The sequence below is a fragment of the Lytechinus variegatus genome, chromosome 8 (genome assembly GCF_018143015.1).
Source record: "Lytechinus variegatus isolate NC3 chromosome 8, Lvar_3.0, whole genome shotgun sequence".
NCBI lineage: Eukaryota > Metazoa > Echinodermata > Echinoidea > Temnopleuroida > Toxopneustidae > Lytechinus > Lytechinus variegatus.
In genome coordinates this window covers 20387648-20415130 of record NC_054747.1, presented here as the reverse complement: position 1 = coordinate 20415130, position 27483 = coordinate 20387648, and the positions used below count along the sequence as shown (strand labels likewise).

Below are 27483 nucleotides of genomic sequence, written 5' to 3'. Positions count from 1 at the left end.
TTAGAAGGAAAGAAAATGTCATTTAGAAGGTTTTATAGAACACACCATAAAAATTGGTTAATTTTAACAAAGTTGCATAGATCAAAAGTTAAACAGTACTCAAGTAAAAATTAATATTTCGTAAGATTTTATCTGATATGTAAACAATGGAGATCCTTCCTCATTATGAAAAAACACATACTTTTTAAAAGGTGAAAACATATTGATGGGCAATCATTTGAAGCCTATTACAAAATTACAAAGCTAATCATATTGGTTGATACAAGTGTTTTTCTTTATGAAAGGTTAGTTTTTAAAGGTGAAAGAAAAGATACAATGACGATTATTCTTTGATTAAAAATAATTCAATCACAATGAATGTGTTGCTGTTGTATTATTTACACACATCTCATCTTATTCATACTGGTGTATTTTAATATTGATTTATTCTTTCAAACAGGTTTGATTTCTTTTGGCATTTATTACTAGTGTTCAAATTAAAAAGAGCAAAGGCAATGTTTTAAGATTACCCAATAACAGATTTATTTGCAAACAACATACTGAATAATGGAAAGTATAACACATCAAAAATGCATTAAGTCCTGAGAAGAATAATGGAATGTCTGTGGCTGCATCCGGTATACTGTAACAATATTAGACACAAGTTACTGCTGGTTTATTGCCACATCTTGCCATGGCACACTCCCGGCAGGACTGCAAAAGTAATTCTTGAGGTATGCGCGCAGTTCTTTGCCTGGTCGGGTCAATCTTGGCCCGTGCCCTGCTGCTTGCACATCTTCGAGCACGGCTTGGTCTCGCCATGCACCCGCGATGATCTGACCCTGCTCATCTTCCCGGTCGAGGTCAGCATTCTGAAGGTTGGGGTAACGAGTCCTCATGAGGTTGTGAAGGGTCATGCAGGCCTTGACGATCTTGGTAACTTTCGACGGTCTCAATCCCAGGGTTGTTAGCAGACATCTGAAGCGATTGGCGAATATACCAAACGCGTTTTCAACCACACGGCGTGCCCTGGAACACCGGTAGTTGTAGATCCGCTCGTCCCGTTTCAGGTGCCGATGAGGGTAAGGCTTCATCATGTATGGCCGTAGGGGGAAGGCGTCGTCTCCGACCATGTAGTAGGGTGTGCCCTGGTCGTCATTTGGTAGGGGATCCGGCTGGGGTAGTCCGATCGTTCCCTCACGCAGACCTGGCTCCAGTCGCGACCGGTTAAAGATGCCGGCGTCGGAATACGACCCTGGTGACCCCACATCCGCCCAGATGAACTTGTAGTCAGAGTTTACCACTGCAAGCATGACGATGGAAAAGAAGCCTTTGTAGTTGTAGTAAAGTGAGCCGCTCTTGGGGGGCTTCTTGATGGCGACATGTTTCCCATCGATCGCGCCACAACAGTGGGGAAAGTTCCATCTGTCTCCGAATCCCTCGGCTACCGGGCGCCACTCATCTTCTGTCTGGGGAGTGGCCCACATCTCGTCCTCGTATTCGTCGTAGATGGCCTGACAGACCTCGGGGACGAACAGAGAGATGGTGTTGTGTGGGACACGAAACGCGAACGCCAGATCATGATAGCTGCTTCCGGTCGCCAAGAACCTCAAGGTGATCGCCAGCTTCAGCCCAGGATCCAAGGGGGTTCGATGCCTGCAACAGAAGAGGGTGAAATATGAATAAAATCAAACTAGAATAAATATGGATGGAAGACATTTCAGCACAATTTGACAGTAGGTTCATAAAGTGTAAACTTACGTTGTGGTCTTGGCAATGCGGGGGCCAACTCGGTCAAGGAACTCATAGAACATCTGTGGCACCATGCGGAGGTAGGATTTGAAGTCGGCAGCGTGCTCGGCCTCGAGTTCCCTCATGAGCGTCTCATACTGGCCGAAACGAGGTCTGCGTAGGATCCACTCGCGCACCCACCAACGTCTTATTCTTCTGCCGGCCCTCTGTCGCTCCCTCTCGGCTTCTTCGAGCAGTGCTGCCAGGACCAAGTTGTACTGGAACCTCGCCTGAGCTAGCTCGTGTTCTAACAACGCCATTCGTAGTCTTCTCGGTGCAGCCATAGTGATGAACTGACCATTCCAGGTAGGGTGGACATATATATACAGGTATGGAATAGCTGACCATCGGCCCCCCAAGTCCGAGGTACACCGGCCGAACATCGGCCGGGCAGTGTTCGAAGCCCGTTAACAACCCGGCCGGTGATCGCACGGTGTCCTTTAACCTGCTCGGGTACCGGCCGTATACCCCCCGATGTCCGGCCGACCATCGGCCGGACATCGGCCGGTAGTTGCTGCCACATCGGCCGAAAAAAATCTCCACTTTTGAGACAGACTCCGGACGGTCATCGGCCGGTGTTTGGTCGGTCGCCTGTAGATTTCCGGACGGAGCCCGGTCACGTCACCGAGCTATGCCACCGATGAGGGGAGCTCGGCGACACCTCAAAATCCACCGAGCTCCACCGATGCCGGACACCGGCCGGGCTATGTGACCTAGGCTTAATACGCCAAGACAAATGAAAATTAGACCAAATTGATAAGGTAAATTGCCAATTTGTCTACTGCCAACTCGTCCACTCACCACATGGTCTACTTTCATTTCAATCATCACTTCGTCTAATCACCATTTTGTCTGTGACAATTTCATCTCATAGCCATTTAGTCTAATATCCATTTCAATTTCATCCATTTTGCACAATCTACACTTTGTCCAATTAGATAAAATGGTACATAGACTAAATGGCTTTTGGACCAACTGGTTATTAGACCAAATGGTGAGTGGACGAATTGGCATTTAGATCATGTGGATAGTGGACGAACTGATGGTAGACCAAATGATAGTAGACGAGTTGGCAATCGGACGAATCAGTATTTAGACGAATTGGGAATAAACCATTGATAATAGGCCAGTTTGGAGTGGTACATGTACTAGTATTAGGCTATGAGAATGAGACCAGCTAATTGTAGACCAATATAAAGCTCAAGTGATACAAGTCCATGTACTATAAAGATGTAGAATTGATGTTTTCAGTATTTTTTTTAACCCTTTGGCCTGTAAACTGATGTCAGGTTTAACTAAGACCATGGTCGAACTCTGTGCGAAAAATTACGGGGGGGGGGACAAAAAACTAAGAAAATCTGATTTTATTTTGTATCTCTTATATTTACTATTTTGTTTAAAAGGAAATGGGAAGATCCAATTGTTGCAATTGTTGAACGTAATTGTACGAATACTTATCATTGTAACAATAGCATGCAAGCTGTTCAAATAACTTTGCATTCGGGTTACATTCCTGTTAAAGTAACCAACCTTGATTGGCAAGTCCTTTTTATTTCTTGACTATAAGCGATTCTCTTGAACTAAAATGCTAAAGTTTCTTATTTCTATAATTTTTATATTTTTCAGGGAAAACACCATGCACTCCTAATCCTTGCCTCAATGGTGGTATGTGTGTCAACGTCAATGGAATGCCATCATGTAACTGTCAAAATGGATTCCAAGGAGACTTCTGTAATACTAGTATGTATTTTATGAAAAGTCAATAGCAAGTTTTCATACTGCCATGCAGAATGAATTAAAAAAACACTGTAATTGTATTGAAATGCAAACCAAACCGTAATGAAAAGCTGGGAGGCCTTTGTCGAAAATAACTGAACTGGAACGGCAGATCGACCTGAGTTTCGGACCTGAAGAAAAATTGCAAAAATATGGTTTGTTCTGGACAAAACTGCTGTTTTGTTTCACCTGTTTTTGATAAAGACTTTGATGGTGCTCATTTGTCATGAAGGGCACTCTACATTAATTCTCTATGGTCTTCAAGGTGTTCTGCATTGCAGTGCGAAAACTTTTTATTGCCACAGAGATGCCAACCTTTTTTAACAAAAAAAGTATTCGTAGAAGGAAAGTGGTTTTAGTCAGAAAAGCATTTTTGAAAACTCTTTCACCTTAACGATTGCCAACGTGTAGCTGTCGGATCACACAACAAGAAGACGTAAGCGGCCAAAGTGATCTATGCGTCCGGTCGCTGTAAACAAGAAGTTTGAGAATGCGTGCCCATGACCAGACATAAGTGCTGTGGCTCTGTCTATACAAAGCAGATCGTGCATATTACATCATTATCAGCCTTTGGCACATACCCTGTAGTCAATGATCACAAATTAAGAAAGGAGTAAGATAGACAAACAAAATTATAGCCCAATGCATAGCAAAATAAATTAATGAATATGGCATCTATCATCTAGTCAGATAATTGTTTTGAAAGGCTGGCCATTGTGTGCAGACATTATGGCGAGTGAAATAAGATAGTATCAAATTAGTTTACATGTGCTAATGTAAAAGAGATGTGGAAGACTTGCATTTGCCAGTGAATGTTTTTAGTCATACAAAATTCTGGGAAATCTCTACATTTCATGAGATGATTGACAGGTAATGAAATCGGGAGGCTAAATTCCATGTAAAATTAAAGAAAATGTTGCGTTAAATTGTCATTTTTTGTTTGTTTCAGGATATTTCATCAAATTTTCCTTGCTTGTCCTGATGATTTGACCATCTTACATACCAAATTATTTCAGAAGTTGACACAGTCATGTAGATTTAAGAAATATTTTTTAGTTTTTGCTATTGGCATGTTATTTCACAATTTTCCCCTTTCTATTGTGTTTTAATATTTTCTTTTTATTAATCGTTTCCGTTACACTTCATTATAATATTTGTTATTTTTCTACTGTTAATAACCTTAGTTTGTATCTTGCAAAAATGGTAATTGACTGCAGAAACAATTGTATTTTTCCAGTAGATTGGATATAAATTTTTGCATTATATTTTTACTCTTATATTGAAAAAAAAATGTTTGAAATTATTTTCAGGTCCATTGGCCCTACCCCAAATTCAGAGAAATGACAGTGAGGATAAACATTTAATATTTTTAAATAAAAACATGAATCTTTCTTGAATAAAAACAATCTAGATTCTAGAGTAAAAGAAAATAGGTTAGAATTTTAGAAAATTTTTTTTTTTTATGCCTGTTAGGATAAAAGTTTACTGTTTTCAAATGAAAACATGTTTTGTTTACTAAATGAATTTAGTTCTTAGAGAAATTTGCATAAATAGATTAGAAAGGTATGTTTTAATTCACATGATTTTGAAATCCCAATATTAATGAACATTGTGCAATACAACAAAAACACTGCACGTCATCAAGTTTAAAGCAGTTATCTCCAAAATTTGTCAAGCCTCTGTTATTTCATTCCAATACATTTTTAGTGAACTTTTCATAGTAAGGCGCCTCCTTTATTTTGAAACAAATTTCTGCCACTGGTGGCAGAGGGGTTGTGGATCAGTGGATAAGTCTCCGGACTTTGAACCACAAGGTCCGGGGTTTGAATCCCCTGCAGCACTCTTGCCCTTTGGCAAGGCATTTATCAACAATAGCTACTCATCACTCTTGTGTAGTAAAAGGGTACCTGGTAGGAAGAAATTTGTTGAATGCTCGAGTGCTTAATTGGAGTAGCCGTGCTAAAGCCAGGGTAATAGTATACAGCACTTAGAAACATTGTATGAAGCACTATATAAATGTTGCATATTCTTCATATTACTCATCCTGTCTGGTTAGTACAATTATTCCATGTTTATCTGTTGCAAGCATGTACTTAAGCATTGTGATAGAATGAAACCATAGTGACAGATGCATGCATTAGAATAGTTTCGTCTGTTACAAAAGTGTATGTAGTGAAAGTTGTTATTTCTCTTTTGAGGGCAAATAGTATGTTAAAGTGAATGAAACCATTGGAACAAGATAGCTTGTGTGAAAACAGAAAAATCAAAGAAACAGATCAACGAAAGTTTGAGAAAAATCGGACAAATAATGAGAAAGTTATGAGCATTTGAATATTGCGATCACTAATGCTATGGAGATAGCAAATTGGCAATGCGACAAAGATGTGTGATGTCACTTGTGAACAACTCTCCCCATTACTTTAGTATATATTTCACTTGAATTGCCTCTTTTATCACATCTATCCATAAATCATGTGTTCTTTCTACATGAGGGCATGTAATACATATTTTTAAGAATACATCATGGATAAAGAGTTTGTATCATCATAAGAAAAAGCAAAAAGAGACATTTTGAGGGTATTTTATAGTCCACCAAAGGGAAAGTTGTTCATCAGTGACATCACACATCCTTGTCGCATTGCTAATGTGAGGATCTCCATAGCATTAGTGATTGCAATATTCAAATGCTCATAACTTTCTCACTATTTGTCCGATTTTTCTTAAACTTTCTTTATTCTTATTCTTTGATTTTTCTGTTTCTACACAAACCTATTTGTTCCAAAGGTTTCATTCCCCTTTAACAGTTAATACTACATGTATATAGTAATACATGTACATTGGGCTGTGGTGAAGTCGTCTGAAGGCAGCCTTTAATGCTCATGATTTGCATGATTGTGTATCTTTCTTTACATCCCTCTGAATGTTATCATCACATGTTTAAATACAGTATTTTTAACTCGGGTTTAAATTACACCCTGGTTTAAAGTTGTGCTTTAAGTATGGAGAGCCAATTGGAGCACAAATCTCTTACAGTACACATTCAATTTACTAACTCATATGACACTCTGTTGTTCATAATTGTTTGGGAATTATAAATCAAGTATTTTTCTTCATTATGAAAGCAGAAGGAAACAAGATAGTAAACATATAAATATACAATATAAACAGAAATTTAGAATTTTTGGCTTCCCATGCACATAGTTACACTGTGGTCTATAAAGTTAAACCTGACTTCAGAATAGGGGCCTCAATGTTCTTCTGATCATGCGCAAAATGGAACTAGAAACCGGCCCATCTTTGTACGCTAGTCTCCTGCCTAAAGGCTTGGTCCCACTGCACTTATGGATGCAGAGAAGATATAAAATGGAAAAGAATCTTGCCATCCATTGGAAAACGTCATGTATCTGTTGCGTACTCTTTGCATACGTGTTTCACCCATCCGTTGTGATATCATTGTTCGCCCATTTTGTCCAATGTCTGGAGCGGATGAAAACGGATAGAGCCACCCCAAAATTTTGCTTGTTCGCTGTACATCCATTATGAATACGTTTTGTGTCCGTTGGCAAGTGGGACCAGGCCTTAGTGTTTGTAGTAGAGGTGCTAACAATTAAGTATAACACTTTAATACTAACACCATTGTAAAATATTACTTTGAAAGATGCTTGACAGAAATGTTGATAGATAGAAATGTAGATGTATGTCCCTAGCTTTTATTTTGGTATTTTTCCATGAAATAAACAAGTACATATTTCATAAACTTTATAATTTTTGTGTAATTACAACTTATACATGTACATTTAGACATTGGGTGTTTGAATGTTTGCTTGTACATGTATTCCTGCATCCAAAATAAAATACAATGCATACATTAGTATAAAATGTGTTACATATATGATATAGATAAAACATAATAAAAGATATGGTCATAATATATAATGAATTCAAAATAACAATGTTGATATGAACTTAAAAAAAAATTATAAATCTAAATTCAGTCTTTGAGTTCCATGCTCAGTCCCATATAATTTATGTAAATTTTGTTCACCTGACATTTTCTGTAAATCTAATGGATGAATAGTTTATTTTCTGAGATCTTAAAATTTTAAGAAATTTTATGTGCATAGGTAAAACTCGAAAATTATAGCATCTCTCAATATGAGGTCAACGTTATTTCTTAATCCACTAAAATATGCTCTTTATTGTCTCTAACCCTGACGGCTTCTGTGTTTTTTATTCTTTATGTTTATGATATTTTTTTTTTATTTCTTTCAGGTCCTCCACCATCAAGCGGTCTCTCTCAGCAAACCATCAGTATCATCGCTGGGTCAGCCGCAGCAGGGGTGGTCGTTATCGTCCTCATTATTGTTATCGCTTGCTGCTGTTGCCGTAGAAACGGAACTGATGATACTGATAGGCTCACTGGTCTTGAAATGGGGCCCGGAAATCAGCGAAGGCGGGTGAGAATCAGCGCTCTCTATTTGTTGAAGTTTTACAGTTTCAATGGAATTTGAAATACAAAGAACAATTCTTTTGTGTGTTTCCTAAAGTGGTTTGTAAACTACCACCTACCTTTGCACTAAATGGTGATTCTTTCTTGCGAGTTAAATCAACACCAAGGCATTGAAAGAAAACATTAAATAGCCGTCTAGAGTACAAAGCCTCATTCTGCATCAATCATCTGCATATCAACATTTTATTAGCTTGTTTCACTGCATTGTGTTGTTGTTCGAATGGGTTTGTCAGCAACCGGGCAATATGCAACTGGCATGCAAGCATAAAATGCAATGGCCAGGTTTAAGCATAATAGAATACTTTATATTCAATAATTCAGTTGATTCTTTTTATTAATCCCTTAGCTTTATTTTTCAAGACACCTTATCATTCGATTCAGTCGGACATTGTGTTTTCATGTACTTGTAATCCATATCCTTTGATAAAGTCCCGCGTAGTTATTTTTGTGTTCTTATGATCCAGATCGTTTGATTCAGTCCCACATTGTTTTCATGTGTACAGAGATCCCATGATTACACCCCATCCCCTGCCAAGTCCCTCATGCCAGCAATCCCCAATCTCAGGATCTCAAAGATGCGGGATGAGACCAAGATGGAGTTCCCTCGCAATCGATTGACTCTCCTGAACAAGCTCGGAAGCGGATCGTTCGCTGACGTCTACAAAGCTGAAGCCATGGGTATCTCACCAAAGGAGGAGAAATCTATAGTAGCTGTGAAGAGATTAAAAGGTATGTGATTGATCATATTGCTGACATGGGGGCCGTTTCATAAAGCTGTTTGTTAGTTAAGAACGGCCTTAAAAATGACTGATGAACCTTGCGTACGCGCTAAATAATCACCAACGTACATTTAATGGTGAATATTATTTATCACAAGAAAGGATCCAAAGTCTTTCTTTAAAGGAGAATGAAACCATTGGAACAAGATAGCTTGTGTGAAAACAGAAAAATCAAAGAAACAGATCAACAAAAGTTAGAGAAAAATCTGACAAATAATGAGAAAGTTATGAGCATTTGAATATTGCGATCACTAATGCTATGGAGATAGCAAATTGGCAATGCGACAAAGATGTGTGATGTGTCACTTGTGAACAACTCTCCCCATTACTTTAGTATATATTTCACTTGAATTGCCTCTTTTATCACATCTATCCATAGATCATGTGTTCTTTCTACATGAGGGCATGTATTACATATTTTTTAAGAATACATCATGGATAAAGAGTTTGTATCATCATTAGAAAAAGCAAAAAGAGACATTTTGAGGGTATTTTATAGTCCACCAAAGGGAAAGTTTTTCATCAGTGACATCACACATCCTTGTCGCATTGCCAATGGGAGGATCTCCATAGCATTAGTGATTGCAATATTCAAATGCTCATAACTTTCTCATTATTTGTCCGATTTTTCTCAAACTTTCTTTATTCTTATTCTTTGATTTTTCTGTTTCTACACAAGTCTATTTGTTCCAAAGGTTTCATTCCCCTTTAAGTCACTCTTACAAAGAGCTTTATGAAATGCCCCCCAGCCTTGTATTACCGAATGCGTGTATCATACGCTAAGAAGTTTGTAACCTCATTCCATTAGGAATTTGAATAGAAATATTTTTCAAAACTGTTCAATAACACATTCTCAGTGTCTTCATTTTCTCAAAGTAAGTTTTCAATATTTTCCCCCAGAAAATGTGTGTAAATCAATACGATACTATTTTCAAGTGACCAAAACATTTCATGTGCAATCGCAAACTAATATTGTAAAAAAGAAAGTTGATTTTGGGGAAAATTTTGTATCTCTTATATTTTGTAGGCATTTGTGTATTTATGGTGGAAGTAATTTGAGAATATAAGAGAATATATGAAAAGTGTTCAGTAATATGATCCACCCCACACCCTCCCCGCCCAAAAAAGAACCATACATTAAAGCTTGAAATCTCCATATTTTTTCCCTGAAGTTCCCCTGAAGTACAAAGAGTGCCTCACTTCTTTCCAGATATAGCACACTTCCATGGACATTTGCAAAGTTTTAGAATTAGGTATACTAAAGAAGAAGAAAGAAAGATTTAGGATGGAGGTCCATATATTAGATTTCAAATCATCATAATGTGTATGGTAAAACATTTGGTGAAAAAACAACAACGATCCGGCTTGTGAAGTCCGGTTTAATTAAAGCCAAGGCCTAAATCTGTGCTTAACTTATGGGAAGCCAAAAATGCAAAATATGTTAACATTGGATGTTTCTAATGTTCACTGTGCTCTTTCATCATGCAATGCATTAATTCAGTTATTATTCCCAGACAGTTCTAAATTAACTGAGTGACAGATAGCCAATACATCAAACCTGTACTGTTTATACTGTTAGATATTTGTGTAACAATTGGCTTTCCATAGTTACACCACAACTTTAGACCAGAGTTTGACCTAAACCCGAGTTAAGAATATGGGCCAATAAATTCATCCTGACTCTCTATCATCCTTGCTTGTTTCCGATTTCTCATAGATACTGCCACAGAGAATGATAAGAGTGATTTATCCAAGGAGATTAGTCTCTTTATGTTTCTTGATCCTCATCCTAATATTGTCAATATTCTAGGATGCTGCACTGATGAGGGTAAGTAAAGTTGAATTGGTGAACTTCTCTGTGGAATTATAATCCAAGTGAACATTAAACATGATAATGATATAATTATATGTCCATCTATATAGCGCAGCTACTATGTGCATATACTCAACTGCGCTTTGATACTTGGTATCATATTATTACCCTGGCTATAGCTGAGCCGCCATATTAATAGGCGCTAAAGCGTTCAATGAATAAATCCTACCGGGTACCCATTCACCTCACCTGGGTCGAGTGCAGCACAATGTGGATAAATTTCTTGCCGAAGGAAATTACGCCATGGCTGGGATTTGAACCCACGACCCTAGCTCGGTTTCAAAGTCTGGAGACTAATCCACTGGGCCAGAACGCAATAGGGGGGGGGGGGTTACTATAATAAAGGTGTGCGACTGTGAATTCCAAACCATGTCTAAGGATTGTAAACTGTAGATGTTACATTTTTTTAGCTGCAACATGATAAAATGACAAGATATTGTCAATATTCTAGGATGCTGCACCGATATGGGTAGGAGAAGTTGAATTCGTGAAATTCTCAGGAATTTTAAATATAATCCAACTGAACATAAGATATAATCAGGGGGGGGGGGAGGGGTTACTATAATAATAGCTAGACGGGATATGCGACTGGCAACTACCAACCCATGTCTAAGTATTTTAAACTTTAGATCCAACAATAGCTTAAAATGACTAAACATTTTGTAGTTTCTTGAAAAGGATTTTTTGTGAAATATGTGATGAAAATGGGGGCCAAATTTAAAGACTTTTGAGTTCCTATTGTGGCCCAAACTGTTTCTTCTATATACTTTCATGAAACTTCAAAAGAAGGCTTTCATCTGTGCCTGTCAATGAAAAGTGGGCATTTGGGAACCAGCTTAGGTTTTGATTTTGTTAAAAACAACATAGAGCAGAATTTTGGTCAATGAACTAACAGAGATTAACTTTTGATAATCAAAAATATTTTGGTCGTTTCGTATTACAGCAAGATATCGACATAATCATAAAACCGTTATCGAATATTCAATATATTTTCAATATCGCATAATTTCGATAATGTAAAGATAACGCCCAGCATTACAAATTTCCATCACCATTGTGAGGGCCATTAAGGCCAGTCATTAGGGCTTCAAATACCTAGGATTTTGATGGTTTTCTGTCAAACCATGTTATTATTGATGCATATATTGTAATATCATTTTTGATTCTTGATTTTCACTTCTGTAGATCCCTGGTACATCCTGATGGAATACCTACCGAATGGTAATCTACAGGGCTACCTAAGACAGATAAGGACAGGGGATTCCATGGCTGAAGAATATCGGTACCTCAAGAAGCAGAAAGATATTCCACCCAATGATCTTCTTAATTTTGGTGTTCAAATTGCGAGAGGAATGGAGTACCTAGCCTCTAGACAAGTAAGTCTTAAAATTTTGCTATTTTTATGTTGTCTGGTTTCATAAGTTTGTTATTGATTGGTTGATTGATTGATCGATTGATGGATTCGTTCATTCGTTCGTTTGTTCGATCGTTCACTCACTCGCTTGCTCACTCACTCACTATATTGAATCGCGGGATGCAGGCGAGACCGCCAGAGGCATTCCACTTGTTAATTTCTCTGGTTTTATGTATTCATTGATTGGTTGATGGATGGATGATTCATTAGATTGATTGATTGATCGATTGATCCATTCATTCACTCACTCACTCACTTATCCATTCATTCATTCATACTTATACATATATTTATTCATTAAATTGTAATAATTTTGGGGATGGATTGGATCCACCTCTGCAGGTTCTTAACTAATCTGTTAGAGTTTATGGTGAGGGTTGCAATAGGGTTTTATGTGATATTATGAACTCTGTGATATTTCTTCTTTATTTCAGTGCATCCATCGTGATCTAGCTGCTAGGAACATTCTTCTGGGAGAAGGGTGGGTCTGCAAGGTGTCTGATTTTGGTCTTGCGAGAGACTTGGAGGACGGACAGACTTACGAGATGAAATCACAGGTGAGTTCCTTCAAGGCTTTAATGAAGTATTAGTCGATTTGACAGTCTCATCGGCTCAATACACCAACCTAGAAATGTTATTTCCGATGAAGTTTTTTTCTTGATTCGTGTTCCTAAGGGGTCCTAGAACAAATTCAGCTTGGTTGCCAAAAGTTGCCGTTTGGGCAATTTTGCTAATTTGCATAAATCCAAAATGGCCGCCAGATGCCATCTTGAAAACCTAACTTTTGAACCCCTGTCCACAAAATGATGAGTAATGACTCGTTTTAGGGGTTTAGAGATGTGTAGAACTGATTTCTGTAATCATTTTTGCAATATAAGGTCATCTTCAGGTCAAATCCAAGATGGCCGCCATATGCAATCTTGAAAAATTGACTTTTGTTCCCCTTGCCCAAGAATGACGAGTAATACCTCTACTTAGGGGTTTTGGGGTGTGCAGAATCCATTTCTGCTTTCTATTTTGCAATATAATGTCATCTTCAGGTCAAATCCAAGATGGCCGCCATATGACACCATCTTGAAATATCAATTTTTGAACCCTTTGCCCCAGAATCATGCATAATAACTCTATTCATGAGTCATTAGGTATGTTGATTCAATTCATGTAGTTATTTTGCACAAAGGATAATCTTCAGATAAAATCCAAGATGGCCGCCAACCGCCATCTTGAAAAATTACTGTCTGAGGCTTATACGTGTTAGAATTAATGTAAAGGGATTTCAGTAAGATACTCATTTCTTTTATTAATTCTCAAGTTCTTGTCCCAGAATCATGAATAATATCCCTCTTTTCGTGAGTTATTTGGTATGTTTATTCAATTTCTGTTCATAATTTTGCAATGTAGGATCATCTCCAGGTCAAAATAATCCAACATGACCACTAAACGCCATATTAAGAAAAAAAAAACTACTTCCGAGACTATTGAACCTTGAAGAAGTGCTGTCCCTAATAAGGTTGTTGTTATGTATTGGAGCTCATGTAAGGGGATTTCAGTGAGAATGATTCATTTCTTTTAATCACTCCATTTTTAGTTCGAGGTCAAGTCATGTCTAAGATGGTCAGATGGTTGATAGATTTCGTCGTTAACCGCTTACTTTAGAATTAAACCATTCAAAGTTTGGGCTGTGATTTCAGGAGTTTTGATCCCTTTTTTATTTCTGTGCAACCATACTTTTCCAGTGAAATGACTTAAAAGTATTATTTGAATCAAAAAATGATTTCTCCGTACTTTTTTTTTCAAAAAAATTGATTTGATAATTAACTTCCTTTATAATTATTATTGGACTTTTCCTCCTGACAAGAGCCATTGACTTGGTCAGCAGGAGTGCACTCTTTAGCCTCCTGCAGAAGATAGGCTCCCCAAGACTGTTCCATGGTCAGGATTGTTCTCATTCGTGAAATGTTTTACGGAAACGATGTCGCCCCTGCCTCTCAAGAAGTGGGAGTACAAGACCTAGTCATACATAACAGCTGCCTGTCTTGTGCATGTAAGGGGTTTGGACCATCCATCAGACTTTGAGACAGTCAGAAATCCTGATAGACTCAAGACACCGACTGTCCTCCAGATATGTATATCAACAGCACACACTCGTGTGGTTATGGTGGACTCCTCACCTACCTTGGACCGACTATATGTATCTTGTCCCCTTTCACAGGACAAGCATATAAGCATCAGGATTGTAAAATCTGTCACAGTCATGGCCAAGCTCCTGCACGGAAGTAAGTCCTGGAAAAAGTACGCCGACCAAGAAAAGTGGCTAAACACCTTCCATGTCAGCTGCCTCGGACGTATCATGCACGTTAAATGGCAGGACAAAGTGAAAAATACAGAGGCCCTTCAGCGTACGTGCTGGCATCAAAAGCTTATTCTCACTCCTTAGTCAAAGGCACCTCGGGTGGTTGGGGCATTTTTGCCCCATGAAACCTTGGCGAATCCCTTCTTGGATTCGCCAAGGTAAGGTAAGCTGTGTGATTGGTCTCACCCCATCGATAGATCACACCTCCGTTTTAAAGACACATGCAAATATGACATAAAACTTGCCGGCATAGACACTAACACTTATGAAGGTGTAGATGATAGTCGCCATCCATTCTATGGAGAGCTACTAAGTACAGGGGTCAAGACGTCAGAAAATAATCGGAATGCTAAATTGGCAGACCAAAGGCCTAGGAGGAAGGCTAGGGCAGCATCTATATATGAACGTGTCTCAGCGCCATCCTCCTTCATCTGTAAAAATTTGCTCTAGAGACTGCCACTCTAGAGTGGAGCTCTATAGTCACTCTCGAAAATGTAAGGCCTAGCGCTATACACCATCGTCTTTTAAGGCGAACTGATGCCTACCAATCATTGGACACATTGATTTAGAAAAATAATATTGATAAAACACTTTCAAATTGAAATAAGACCCTAAAAGCCTCTTCAGTACAAAGGTATGAATGGACCTTAAAAAAATACACTCGAAATGGATAGCCCAAACCTAAAGAGGATTCATTCGAGGTTGAGCAATTAATGTTGAAAAGAACTTGAGAATTAATAAAAGAAATGAGTATTCTTACTGAAATCCCTTTACATTAGTTCTAACACGTATAAGCCTCAGACAGTAATTTTTCAAGATGGCGGTTGGCGGCCATCTTGGATTTGATCTGAAGATTATCTTTTGTGCAAAATAACTACATGAATTGAATCAACATACCTAATGACTCATGAATAGAGTTATTATTCATGATTCTGGGGCAAAGGGTTCAACAATTGATATTTCAAGATGGCGTCATATGGCGGCCATCTTGGATTTGACCTGAAGATGACATTATATTGCAAAATAGAAAGCAGAAATGGATTCTGCACACCCCAAAACCCCTAAATAGAGGTATTACTCGTCATTCTGGGGCAAGGGGAACGCAAGTCAATTTTTCAAGATTGCATATGGCGGCCATCTTGGATTTGACCTAAAGATGACCTTATATTGCAAAAATGATTACAGAAATCAGTTCTACACATCTCTAAACCCCTAAAACGAGTCATTACTCATCATTTTGTGGACAGGGGTTCAAAAGTTAGGTTTTCAAGATGGCATCTGGCGGCCATTTTGGATTTATGCAAATTAGCAAAATTGCCCAAACGGCAACTTTTGGCAACCAAGCTGAATTTGTTCTAGGACCCCATAGGAACACGAATCAAGAAAAAAACTTCATCGGAAAGAACATTTCTAGGTTCGGAAAATGTCAAATCGACTATATCATTTTGCTAACCTTTGCTGATAAATTTACCACTAGCTAGTCAGATGTAGTTATTGCTGTATCTTGTAATATATGTATCAGATGCATTGAATAAGGTACATTTAATTTTTGAAAAAAAAAAGAAATATTGCAAACTATAACATTTGTGCTGCTCACTTTTAAATTGATTTTTATATAATATATTATTCAATGGCGGTTGTTGTTGTTGATTAGTTTTAACGGCTCTGTCATTAAAAAAGAATATTCCTAGTGAACGGTTTTCATTGATTTTTAAGTGGTTGAATAAAATGTGTTTACAGGTAAAAGAGACGTATCCTACAGCAGATTATAATAAATTGGCGACATGAAAGACGGTCCTTGCAACGATCCTTTAGTAAAATCTGTTTATGTTTATGTTACGGTAAATCCTGTATGAATACGGCAGGACACCTTTTTGCTATAATGCCAAGCTGGTAAAAATTTCTAATACTATCATCAAAAAAATTATGGGAGTGTACATTAGCCAGTGTGAGAGAGGTTCTGGTGTGGTTCCTGCCAAAAGATGTAGTACAGACTTTTTGTAAGATGCCCTAGCTATGCATCTACATTTTATTATATCATTTGATAATTTTATGCAGTCCTTATGCAGACCAGTTAATTTTCACATTCCTGCAGAAGAAAAGTGAATTTCCAGTAAATACTCTGAGCTCATATTTTTAGCACTTTTTTTTAAACCAACCCTTATCTCTTCTTACCTATAGGGTCGTGTTCCTGTACGCTGGATGTCTCCAGAGTCCTTGCTTCATAATTCATACACCTCCCAGAGTGATGTTTGGTCATTCGCTATTCTTATATGGGAGATTGTCACATTAGGTGAGCGTAAATGTGATTCTTTAACCTTAACCGAAACATAAGTGGAGCGTTGTGGCCCAGTGGATTAGTCTTCTGACCTTGAAACAGAAGGTCATGAGTTCGAATCCTTGCCAATTCCTATCCTGGCATAATTTCCTTCAAGAAATCTATCCACATCGTGCTGCACTCAACCCAGGTGAGGTGAATGGGTAACCCGATAGGAAGAAATTCCTTGAATGCTTGAGCGCCTAGGCAGGCCAGCTAAAGCCGGGGTAATGATAATAGCAGGGCGCACTGGGAGAAAAGTTTTCAGAACTGAAGCGGCTTCACTGGGTAAATGCACCTGTAGTATTATTATTATTATAACTTAAACAATTTACAAATTATTTGGTCTTGAATAAAATAAGGGATTTCATTCTTACTATTCATGGTAAATTTATGATCAAACACGGTAAAAATGTGATTTTAATTTCTCGTGCAGGATCTCACCCATACCCTGGTATGTCATCAAAGCAGGTCGTCAAGGAGATCTCCGCTGGGTACAGGTTACCTAGACCTGAACATTGTAGTCAAGATATGTAAGTATATTAATATACCTGGTGGGTGTTTCATAAATCTGTTTGTAAGTTACTAGCAGTTTCATGGTGATCTTTTCTTAAACCTTATAGGCCGGGGGGGGGGGGGGTTATGCAGGATCCTCCCCTCAACATTTCTCAGGATAAATCTGCCATTTGAATTTTTTTTACCACGCTGCTCGCTGAATTTCTACTTTCGTGTCCCATGCAACTTTTTAGACCAAATTTGTGGCGCCCGGGCTACAAAATTATTCAACATTATGGAAGTGCATGTCAGAACCAAATTGCTCAAAAATAAAAACAAAAATTGTAAGCCTACTATTCCATTGATTATGGTTATTTGTCCTTAATTTATGCAGGCCATTAAAATTCTGCTCTGAATCAAAAGGTAAAGGTTCAAATATCAAAATTTTGGGTCCAAGGGCCATTTTTCTATGATTGATTGCATTTACCAAAATATACATGTACAATCAGTCGTCAAAACCAAGCGTACGATTGATCGCTAACCTTTATATTACAGAGCCCAGATATTCTTTGGTGCTCTCTATGTAAATCTAATATGAAAATAAGTTGCAATATCAAAAATAATTTTCCTATGTCTTATTTTTTATGACTTTTCATGTATTTTCCATGTTTTTCAAATGTGTGTTTTTTTAATGGATACTAGCTGGCAACACTTTTTCAATCGCTAACAAAATTTCAGTGAGTGGAAAGAGTGGAAGTGTACATAATTATGCTTGCCTGATATAGACATTGACATACATGTAGTTGCATTACTTCTGCCATATTGATTTCATCTCTGTTTTGTTACACCCCCAGATATGATTTAATGAAGGAATGTTGGGCTTATGATCCTGATGAGAGACCGACCTTCAGCAAGGTTAAAGCCAGATTAGAGAATATGTTAGCCGATGCCCAGGTAAGTCATCTATCGGTGCATTCATAAAATGATTGCATGTTGTGCAGTCAAATAAAGGAAGTCATCAAACTTCAATCAAAGCTTAGTTTATTGATAAAGTCAGGTTAAAGCATATGGTAGCCCTTGCCCAGGTAAGTCAACTATTAATGCATTCATAAAATGATTGCATGTTGTGCAGTCAAATTAAGGAAGTCATCAAACTTCAATCAAAGCTTGTTTATTGATAAAGCCAGATTAGAGAATATGTTAGCCCTTGCCCAGGTAAGTCATCTATTGATGCATTCATAAAATTATTGCATGTTGTTCAATCTCATCAGCCTGCAATCAAAGCTTGGTTTATAGATAAAGCTAGATAAGAGAATATGCTAATTGATGATCAGGTAAGAGAGCTATTGTTACATCAAAAGAATGATGGAACATGATGGCATGTTATACCATCAAATAAAGGATGTCATCAACCTGCAATCAAACTTGAGATTATCGATAAATCAGATAAGAGAATATTATTTTAATTGATGTTCAGCTCAGTCAACTGTCATTGCGTTAAAAAAATAAAAGGAACCAGATGACATGTTAAGTAATCAAATAAAGGAAGTTATTAACATGTGATCAAAGCTTAGTTTGTCATTAATGCCAGCTAAGAGAATTTATTAATTGATGTTCAGGTGAGTCAGCTTTAATGTCATCATGATTGCATGCTATGCAGTCAAATAAAGGAAGTGATCAATCTTCAATCAAAGCTTAGTTTAATAAAGCAAGATTAGAGAAATAGCATCAATTGTTGTGCATCAAATAAAGGAAGTCATCAAAATGAAATCAAAGCTATTAATAAAAACAGGTAAGAGAATATGTTAATTGATGCTTAAGTCAACTGTCATTGCATTAAAAGAATAAAAGTAACAAAATGACATGTTATGTAATCAAATAAAGGAAGTTATCAACCTGCGATCAAAGCTTAGTTTATTAGTTATGCCAGATACATGTAAGAGAATATATTAATTGATGCTCAGGTGAGTCAGCTGTAATGTCAACATGATTGCATGTTATGCAATCAAATAAAGGAGTTATAAATCTGCAATCAAAGCATAGGTTGATAAAGCAAGATTAGAGAATGTATTAGCCAAGGCTTAGGTAAGTCCACTGTTGATGCATTCATAGAATGATGAAATGTGATAGCATATTATGCACTTAAATCAAGCATTGCTGATGTGGTTTACGGTACACCATGTGGAGTGTTATAGAAGCAGTGGATAGAAGAAGAGAAGGAAGTGGATAGGCGAGAAAGTGGAGATTTGAGAATAGAGTATTCTTTCTTGAGAATAGTCCTGAAAAGGACTGTAAACCAGAAGGAATGTTGAGTGAGAACAGCTTGAGTAGTAGAGCTGATGAGGAGATGCTGGCTTGCGTCGGCGAGTAGAGATGATGAGTAGTAGAGAGACTCGACGTTTCGGACAGGTTGACTGTCCGTCTTCAGGAGTGAGTGTTCGCTCGGCGTGCGGCGGTACTTATGGCGTGCGGACGTGGGGGAAAGCTCTAGGCCGGCGGTCACGGCGGGCTGACGTCGTAGGTGGCGCTCTGTGTGTGGGTCGGCGGTTTTGGCGGGAAACGAGTGGGCGTCGTATGCGGACGTGGTGAGTAGACGGCGGCGTGAGTTACGGCGGCGTGTGTGTGTGTCGGCGGTGTGTACATCAATGGTGGCGTTCTGTGCGTGTTGGTCGGCGGACTCGTCGGGTGAGCTTCGGCGGGAGTGAGTGGGTGGCCTGGTGTACGGATGAGGTGTTGGGTCGTCGGCGGAGGTTGTAGCGAGGTGTCGGCGGCGGTGGTGTGTGTGTCGGCGGAGTCCCTGGTTGAGTTGGTGATGCAATCAGACTGCTGTTTTGGGTAGGAGGGCTCGGTGGAGTGACGGTGGACGGCTGGTTGTTTGTGGATTGGTTAGAAGTTTGATGGTGACGTAGGATTGGGTGCCAGATGCTGTTGATGTGGAGGCCAGGGTCTTGAGGCACAGTGTTGTGTTGATGTATCTCAATGGCTTCCCTGACCCTTCTGGTATTCCAGTGCCGGATGTTGGTGATTAGGTGGCTCCTTTCCCATTCTCTCTACTAATCATCTCTACTCGCCGACGCAAGCCAGCATCTCCTCATCAGCTCTACTACTCAAGCTGTTCTCACTCAACATTCCTTCTGGTTTACAGTCCTTTTCAGGACTATTCTCAAGAAAGAATACTCTATTCTCAAATCTCCACTTTCTCGCCTATCCACTTCCTTCTCTTCTTCTATCCACTGCTTCTATAACACTCCACATGGTGTACCGTAAACCACATCAGCAATTGTACATGCCACCATGCAAACCTTCAAACAACATAAATCAAGCATGTCATCAACCTGCAATCAAAGCTGAGTTTTATTAAGAAATCAGATAAGTGAATATGCTAATTAAAAGAATAAAATGAACATGATAGCATGTTATGCAATCAAATTAAGGAAAATATCATTCTGCAGTCAAAGCTAGTAATAAATCTAGAAAGGAGAATATGTTAATTGATGCCCATGAGGGTCAGCTATTGTTGCATTAAAAGAATGACAAAACATGATGGCATGTTATGCAATCAAATTTAAACAGGAAAATATGTTAATTGATGCTCACGAAGGTCAGCTATTGTTGCATTAAAAGAATGACAAAACATGATGGCATGTTATGCAATCAAATTCAAAGTTATCGATCTGCAATCAAAACTTAGTTTATAAATAAAGCCAGATGATAGAATATAATAATTTAAAATAGAATATTCATACATTGATGTCCATTTATAAGTTATACCTCTTAGAGAGGTACAATGCTGGATCGTACTGATGACTGCAAATAATAATTATAATTGTTTTTTTTTTATTTTTCTTTACTTTCTATTATTCATCCCTTGACCCCCCCCCCTCCGTCTCTTTGGTCGTTTTCCAATTTCATTTTATCTTACTATTTTTATTTTTATTTTTTTTCTACTTCATCATTTTCTGGTATTTTGATGCCTTTCGATATATTTTGTGTAAAACAATCTATGTAATTAATATGTATTCCGTTTCCACATTTGTTCGCTCAAAGTAACAACTTACATTTTTTCCCCATTCGGAGCCTAATTTTCTACAACCTCTGCTTTTTATTTAGGCTTCTCACCTTTTTTAGATTTTGTAGTGTACCTTATGCTTAAATACTTATGTTAGACACTTAATTTGATCATTTATACACTATGTTTATAAATACATTTGTTATGTATATTATGATATTTGTTTTAAAGTGGAATCAATAAACGAATGAATGAAATTTGCTTGATGGCCACCTCAATCACTTTTAATTGTATTTTATTTACAGGGTTATCTTGTGATGACAAGTTTCAATGGTGATGACTACATATATCTTGACCCAGACCAACACACCGGAGAACAAGACAACGAGGGATTCTCTCACCTGTAATAATGACAAACACCCCTCCAGCTGAAATAGGATAATCAAGATGTCTGTGGAATGATGATCATATGGAACATTCCAAAGTAGTAAATAGGGGTGCTCAATTTTTTATCATGATAATGAAATATGTTTTTGATATGCTGAATTCTACTTTTTCTGTTTTTTATTTTAGTATTCATGTGAGGTGTATCTGTAGAAGTTTGCAAGTAAATTATTTATACATATAGCAAGTTTATAATGTTTTCATTTGCTGTGTGTGATATTTCTTCATAATGATACAGATCATGACTGAGATATGCAAGTAAGGCCTAGCATTTTTTGCAATTTTTAAACAGATGCTTCTTTTCGGTCAGTTAGCCTTTTTTTCTAATCTAACACAACACATAGCCCCAAAATAGAAGTAAACTTTGTAGCAGTAGGAATAATTTACTTCAAAGCTATGCATGCATGTTATATTTTTTAAATGAAATACTTCACATTTTATTACATTTTTGTCAATACCTTTTATTACAAGACTTTATATTTTTATACATTTCTGAATGTACTTGCATATTATGAGCAGTGCTTTTGTAACATAGAGATTTATACCTATTACAACTTAATCGTTATCAAAAAATACTATATAGTGATATAATAGAATAACCATAATGGCTGGAATTATACAGCGCTTTTTGCCCGAGGATACAAAGCGCTGCTATTATTACCCCGACTTTAGCTCAAGCTACCATCACTGGCACTCAGTGCATTCAAGGTATTAATCCTGCCGAGTACCCATTCACCTTACCTGCATCATGTGTGGCACAGTGTGGATAAAAGTCTTGCTGAAGGAAAGTATGCCATGGCTTGGATTTGAACCCATGACTCTACGTTTGAAAGGCGAGAGTCAGAACCACTGGACCACGATGTGCCCACGATAGAGCCATATCATGAAGTTTGGTTGCGAGAATCACTATTTAAAGACAGTACACCATGTTTACTTCAAACAGTACTATCTCAAGACATAAACTACTCTTCTAGACCCCGGATTATTACCCAGGATGCATTGTTTTTTATTATAGTCTTCAAATTTATGCCAACTAAATGTACATTAATTTTCTGCTACACCAACACCAAATTCATAATCACACGATGATCTGTCTGCCTTTTCTATTTTTGATGGACAGTGTGGAAACTGTTATTCTCATCTCTACTTGTATAGCCTCTAAATGCCATTATCAACTCAGGCCCTTTGCGTTTAACTCTAGTTAACTCAAATCGTATTTGAAATGTGTGTCAGATGATCACTTGTCTTAATTTTTGTAATTTTTAACATTCTTTTGATGCTAAGACCAACTTCATGTCATTGTGGTAAATAATATTGAATGTAAACTGTACATTTATTTAATGTGTGGTACATATTACTGGTAATATATACATGTATCAGAGATTTTTATAGGGTGATATCAAATGTGTATAATGCATCATGTATTTTAATATTCCACAAAGTTTGAATATTTTGTTACACCAGTCAACTCAATTGATTGTTTGACTAATATAATTTGTGTCAAATTTAGCACTCTTTCAATCAAAATACCCCTTATTTAGTTTATAATTTGATTGTTATTTAAATAGTTCGGTGATATTGGGGTTCTTATTAATTAGTTTCACATAATCAGATTGAGGTTTTTAACCTCAGTTTTACAAATAGAATATCAAACACTGACTATATTATCTCAATATCCTGGCATGCGTTGATCAGTGGTAGAGCATCCACCTCATGGACAGTAGGTCGTGTGTTTGATCCTTAGTTGAGTCATACCAAAGACTTATAAAAATGGGACCTTCTGCCTTCTTCCTCGGTGCTCTGCATTTAGATTGGAAAAGGATAATAATAACATTATTATGTTATGCAGGGACTGCTGGTAGAGAAGTTTCCTAACTAAAATGGTTTCCTGGTTGAATAAAACACAGTTTATTATGGTTTATTTCCAATTCGTTTAATGCCAATTCATCCAACTGCCAACTCGTCTACTATCATTTGGTCTATCATCAGTTAGTCCACTCACCACATGGTCCACTTTTATTTAGTCTAATGCCATTCTGTCTAATAACCAGTTGGTCAAATGGCCATTTAGTCCATACACTATTTGGTCTAATTGGACTAAGCGTTAAAGTGTGCAAAATGAATGAAAATGAAATGGATATTAGACCAACTGGTTATGAGACGAAATGGTACTAGATGAAATGGTGGTTAGACAAAGTGATGATTGGACCAGATGGTTGTTAGACGAAATGTTGATGGACGGAATGGCATTAGACTAAATGAAGGTACACCATGTGGTGAGTGGACAAACTGGCAATTTACCTTTATGACTATGTTGTTTTTAGAGTATATGCCACTTTGCCTACACACGATCTCTGTTTTATTCTCTTATCTTTAATATTGCTGAAAATATTTTATACATTTTCTTAAGGTGACAGTGTTGTTGATTTTTACTTTGTGCTAATCTTGTGCTTCCTCATGGGAACATTTCATGAAACATATTATCAGCGTTTTTTACTGACTACTGTTATAAGCTACCAAAATCCTTGCTTCTGATTGGTCCAGAGAATATTAGTCAGTAAAAATCACTGACTGCTTCTTTCATGAAACTTTCTACCACAATATTACTTGTGAGGATATGATATATATGTGAACCAATAATTGTATATTTTTCATTGCCATGTCTTTCATAAGAAGACACTATTATTATTATCTTGTAATTATCTATGTTATTGTTTGAATATTTTTGTGTCTTTATTACCTTGTGAATACATCGCAATTCGGCCTTTGCCGCGATGATGTTTTGATTTTTATTAATAAACCATTTATCATCTCTTCTTCAACTTTCCAACAAAAAGTACTACAAATAGCACATAAAGTAATATCATAGGTGAAACACTGAAAATTTCATCAAAACAGAACAAGTTTCAATAAAGCTATGACATTTAAAAGTTATTCTGGTGAAAAAAATTCTATGCATTTGTTTATGAATATGCAATGAGCAAGCTGATGATATCGTAACACCACTTATTTTTTTACATTTTATGATATAAAATTTGTATTTATTCAAATGTTATCTTCCAAGAATGAAGGAATGGATTGACTCATGAATTAATGTGTAAGACAATCATTGCTGCAACCTATCTTGTTACAAGGAAGAGATACCATACACAGGTATAAAAATTATATGAAATAAATGATTTCATATTAATGTAGGACAAAGGAAAGGGGAAAATAGCATCGTCAGCCAACCTATTTTCATGACTGTATGCATATGATTGTTTTTAAAAAATATTGCTGAACTTTTAAATTCAATAAGCTTATTATTTGTTATGAAATTTTGATGAAGTTTTCAGTATTTCATTCTGAATTTTCCTCTATTTAGATGAATTATTTTTAGCCCTGAGTACCCCTTCAAAGAGTTATGCTTGGTCTCATCGTTCCACACCTGGGGAGTGTTTCATGAATGGTTTGGTTAGTGAAAGATGTTATAAGCTACTGAAATCCTTGCATCTGATTGGCTGATAGCAAATTAGTCAATGAAAATACACTGATGAAATTGTTCATGAAATGCTCCCCTGATGTGAGGCTGTACGAATGCCTTCTCCATGTTATGTTTTAGCATGTATTATACAAAATATGAACTCAGAGTGTGTAAGTTTTTATATGGGTATAAATATATACAAGATATATATATATATATACATATAGTATATGAAATCATGATGTCAATTCAGAAATCATTTATCTGTATAGTGCAATGATGTACTTCCTACCTGTATAAAGAACAGTACTTGTTGTTTGTTATGACATGGGCAATTTGTAGAGGATAGCTTAGTTAATGGGTATATAATACAAAGTCGCAAACAAATAGAAAAGCCTCAGAAATTCAGAAAGTATGATATGGTAGCTTCAAAGCACCTGCAAATTCCTGCAAAGAAAAAGTGATGAGAATATGACCTATTTATTTCACAATAAAAAATGTATACAAACAAAATCATTGACATAACAAGATAAATACATGTGGAAGGGTTATAGGAAGGGTATTATATTTGTATAGATATGCACCTCTTACCTATGCACCTAAGAAGATTGTCTAAATTCATGCATGAATTCATGAAAACTTTTGGGGTAATCAAAGACTGGGTCCGGTTTCATAAGGACTTGTTGAAATAATAAATGCTCAATTTATATGACAAATTTAATTATAAGACAATCAGATTGAATGATTTCTGTAAATTTGTTCTTAATAAGAAATTTACAATAACAGGTGGGTGTTTCATAAAGCTGTTCGTAAGATACGAATGACTTTACGCTCAACTGGTGATCCTTTTTTGTACAATGTGATATCCCTGTATAATTGATTTATGACCTAAGAACATGTTCCAGTCGTTCGTAAAGATGTGCGTAACTTTACGAACAGCTTTATGAAACACCCACCAGTTCCGTTTTGTGAAACAGACCTCTGTATTTTGCTGACTATGATTCTTATACATGCCACACATGAAGGACAGATATTTAAAATGTTTAATTGTTTTTCTATTCATCTCTGTAATATGCAAAATTTGTAATATGCAATAAGATCACATAGACAAGTAAATTAGTTTGTTTTATACAAAGCAGTTCATCATTATTTGGTTATATAAAATTCATATGTTCTTTAGTGATGTGTACAAAGCATATCACTAAACAATTTTGAATATCAACATTTGTTTTGAATATACTTTCTGAATATGCAAAACACATGCAATCATTTGCTATTAGATTTCCTGCTTATGTGTGTGGTTTTCTTTAATCTGGTTTTACCTTATGACGTTTCTGCTGTATGTTAAAAATCAAATTCAGCTTTTTGCCATCATATCCTATTCTTTGAAAATGTTATTCCGTGTTTTTACCAAATTCCCCCACATTTCTGTTGCCGATTTGCGGAAAACTTGAATCATACCAGAGAGACAATAGCCAATGGGACTTCTGTTTTATAGAAGTAACCATGGAAATTTACTATATTTGGATATAAAAATGTCAAACATAATTGTATAATATGCACTGGCCTGTATGTTTATACTATTAAAATAAAAGGCTGAATTGTGATATTGTTAAGAAATTTGGGTAATTTACAGTACATTGTGCATGGAAAGTGATCGAAATTGAGGGTAAATAGAAATTATTTATATTAGGTATGCTAGATTAGCATAAATAGTTTGTTTGTTGTTGTAGGGTGAAGGTTTTGGTCTTTGGAAATGTCCAATTAAACAACAGTACTCTGTATAGATCATGTGTATCTTTTGATGCAGTAAAACCACAGAGGCCTTATGAGTGGTATATAACAAACTGAGAAATATTATAATGAACCAATACATGCCAATTGTTGGCTTTAGAGAAATGAAGCAACTTAGTATTTTTTAGCTGCATGGGTCTACTTTACCATATTTTCCTATATTATATATATATTTAAATGGCAGATCATGAAAATGCAATTAAAAATCATGTGCTTGTAGAAATGTCTTTTAATTCTGAATAGGGCATACATGTACATTTTCCCCCTAAATTGTGTGATTTATTTGTTAAAAAGTGGTGCTCATGAAATCTCATATCACATACATTTGAAAGGTTTGTAATCTGGCATCCTCTATAATATATTTCTCAAAATGCAAATTGTACCACTGGAAAACAAATGGTTACATTGAGTCAATTAGATCACTCTAAAGTTACTGAATATTTGTTATTTTCTCATTTTAAAATGTACAGTGTCATATTTATTCAA

The 27483-nt window shown here is 36.7% G+C and overlaps 2 protein-coding genes across 2 annotated transcripts in view; one reads left to right on the top strand and one right to left on the bottom strand.

Annotated features, from left to right (window-relative positions):
* LOC121419550 (fibroblast growth factor receptor 3-like) overlaps nucleotides 1–22061 on the top strand; it is a 44108-nt gene extending 22047 nt beyond the window's left edge. Inside the window, exons 8-17 of the mRNA XM_041614005.1 lie at nucleotides 3397–3510; nucleotides 7819–8003; nucleotides 8560–8785; nucleotides 10553–10663; nucleotides 11894–12084; nucleotides 12557–12679; nucleotides 16657–16768; nucleotides 17229–17325; nucleotides 18142–18241; nucleotides 21602–22061. Of these exons, the coding sequence (XP_041469939.1) occupies nucleotides 3397–3510; nucleotides 7819–8003; nucleotides 8560–8785; nucleotides 10553–10663; nucleotides 11894–12084; nucleotides 12557–12679; nucleotides 16657–16768; nucleotides 17229–17325; nucleotides 18142–18241; nucleotides 21602–21703 (1361 nt within the window). The 3' untranslated portion in view covers nucleotides 21704–22061. The remainder of the gene's footprint in view (nucleotides 1–3396; nucleotides 3511–7818; nucleotides 8004–8559; nucleotides 8786–10552; nucleotides 10664–11893; nucleotides 12085–12556; nucleotides 12680–16656; nucleotides 16769–17228; nucleotides 17326–18141; nucleotides 18242–21601) is intronic.
* Nucleotides 462–2432, bottom strand: LOC121420129 (putative nuclease HARBI1). Its single transcript, XM_041614666.1, has 2 exons — nucleotides 1741–2432; nucleotides 462–1635 (listed from the first exon to the last, which is right to left on the bottom strand). Exons 1-2 carry the CDS (start codon nucleotides 2151–2153, stop codon nucleotides 645–647), a joined length of 1404 nt encoding a protein of 467 aa, XP_041470600.1. The 5' UTR covers nucleotides 2154–2432; the 3' UTR covers nucleotides 462–644.
* Nucleotides 22062–27483: the final 5422 nt, after the last annotated feature.

Coding starts and splice junctions, on each gene's coding strand:
- LOC121420129 (XM_041614666.1), bottom strand. CDS start 2,153: ATGTTCGGCCGGTGTACCTCGGACTTGGGGGGCCGATGGTCAGCTATT. Junction 1,636..1,740: donor CGCATTGCCAAGACCACAAC/GTAAGTTTACAC, acceptor CTTCTGTTGCAG/GCATCGAACCCCCTTGGATC.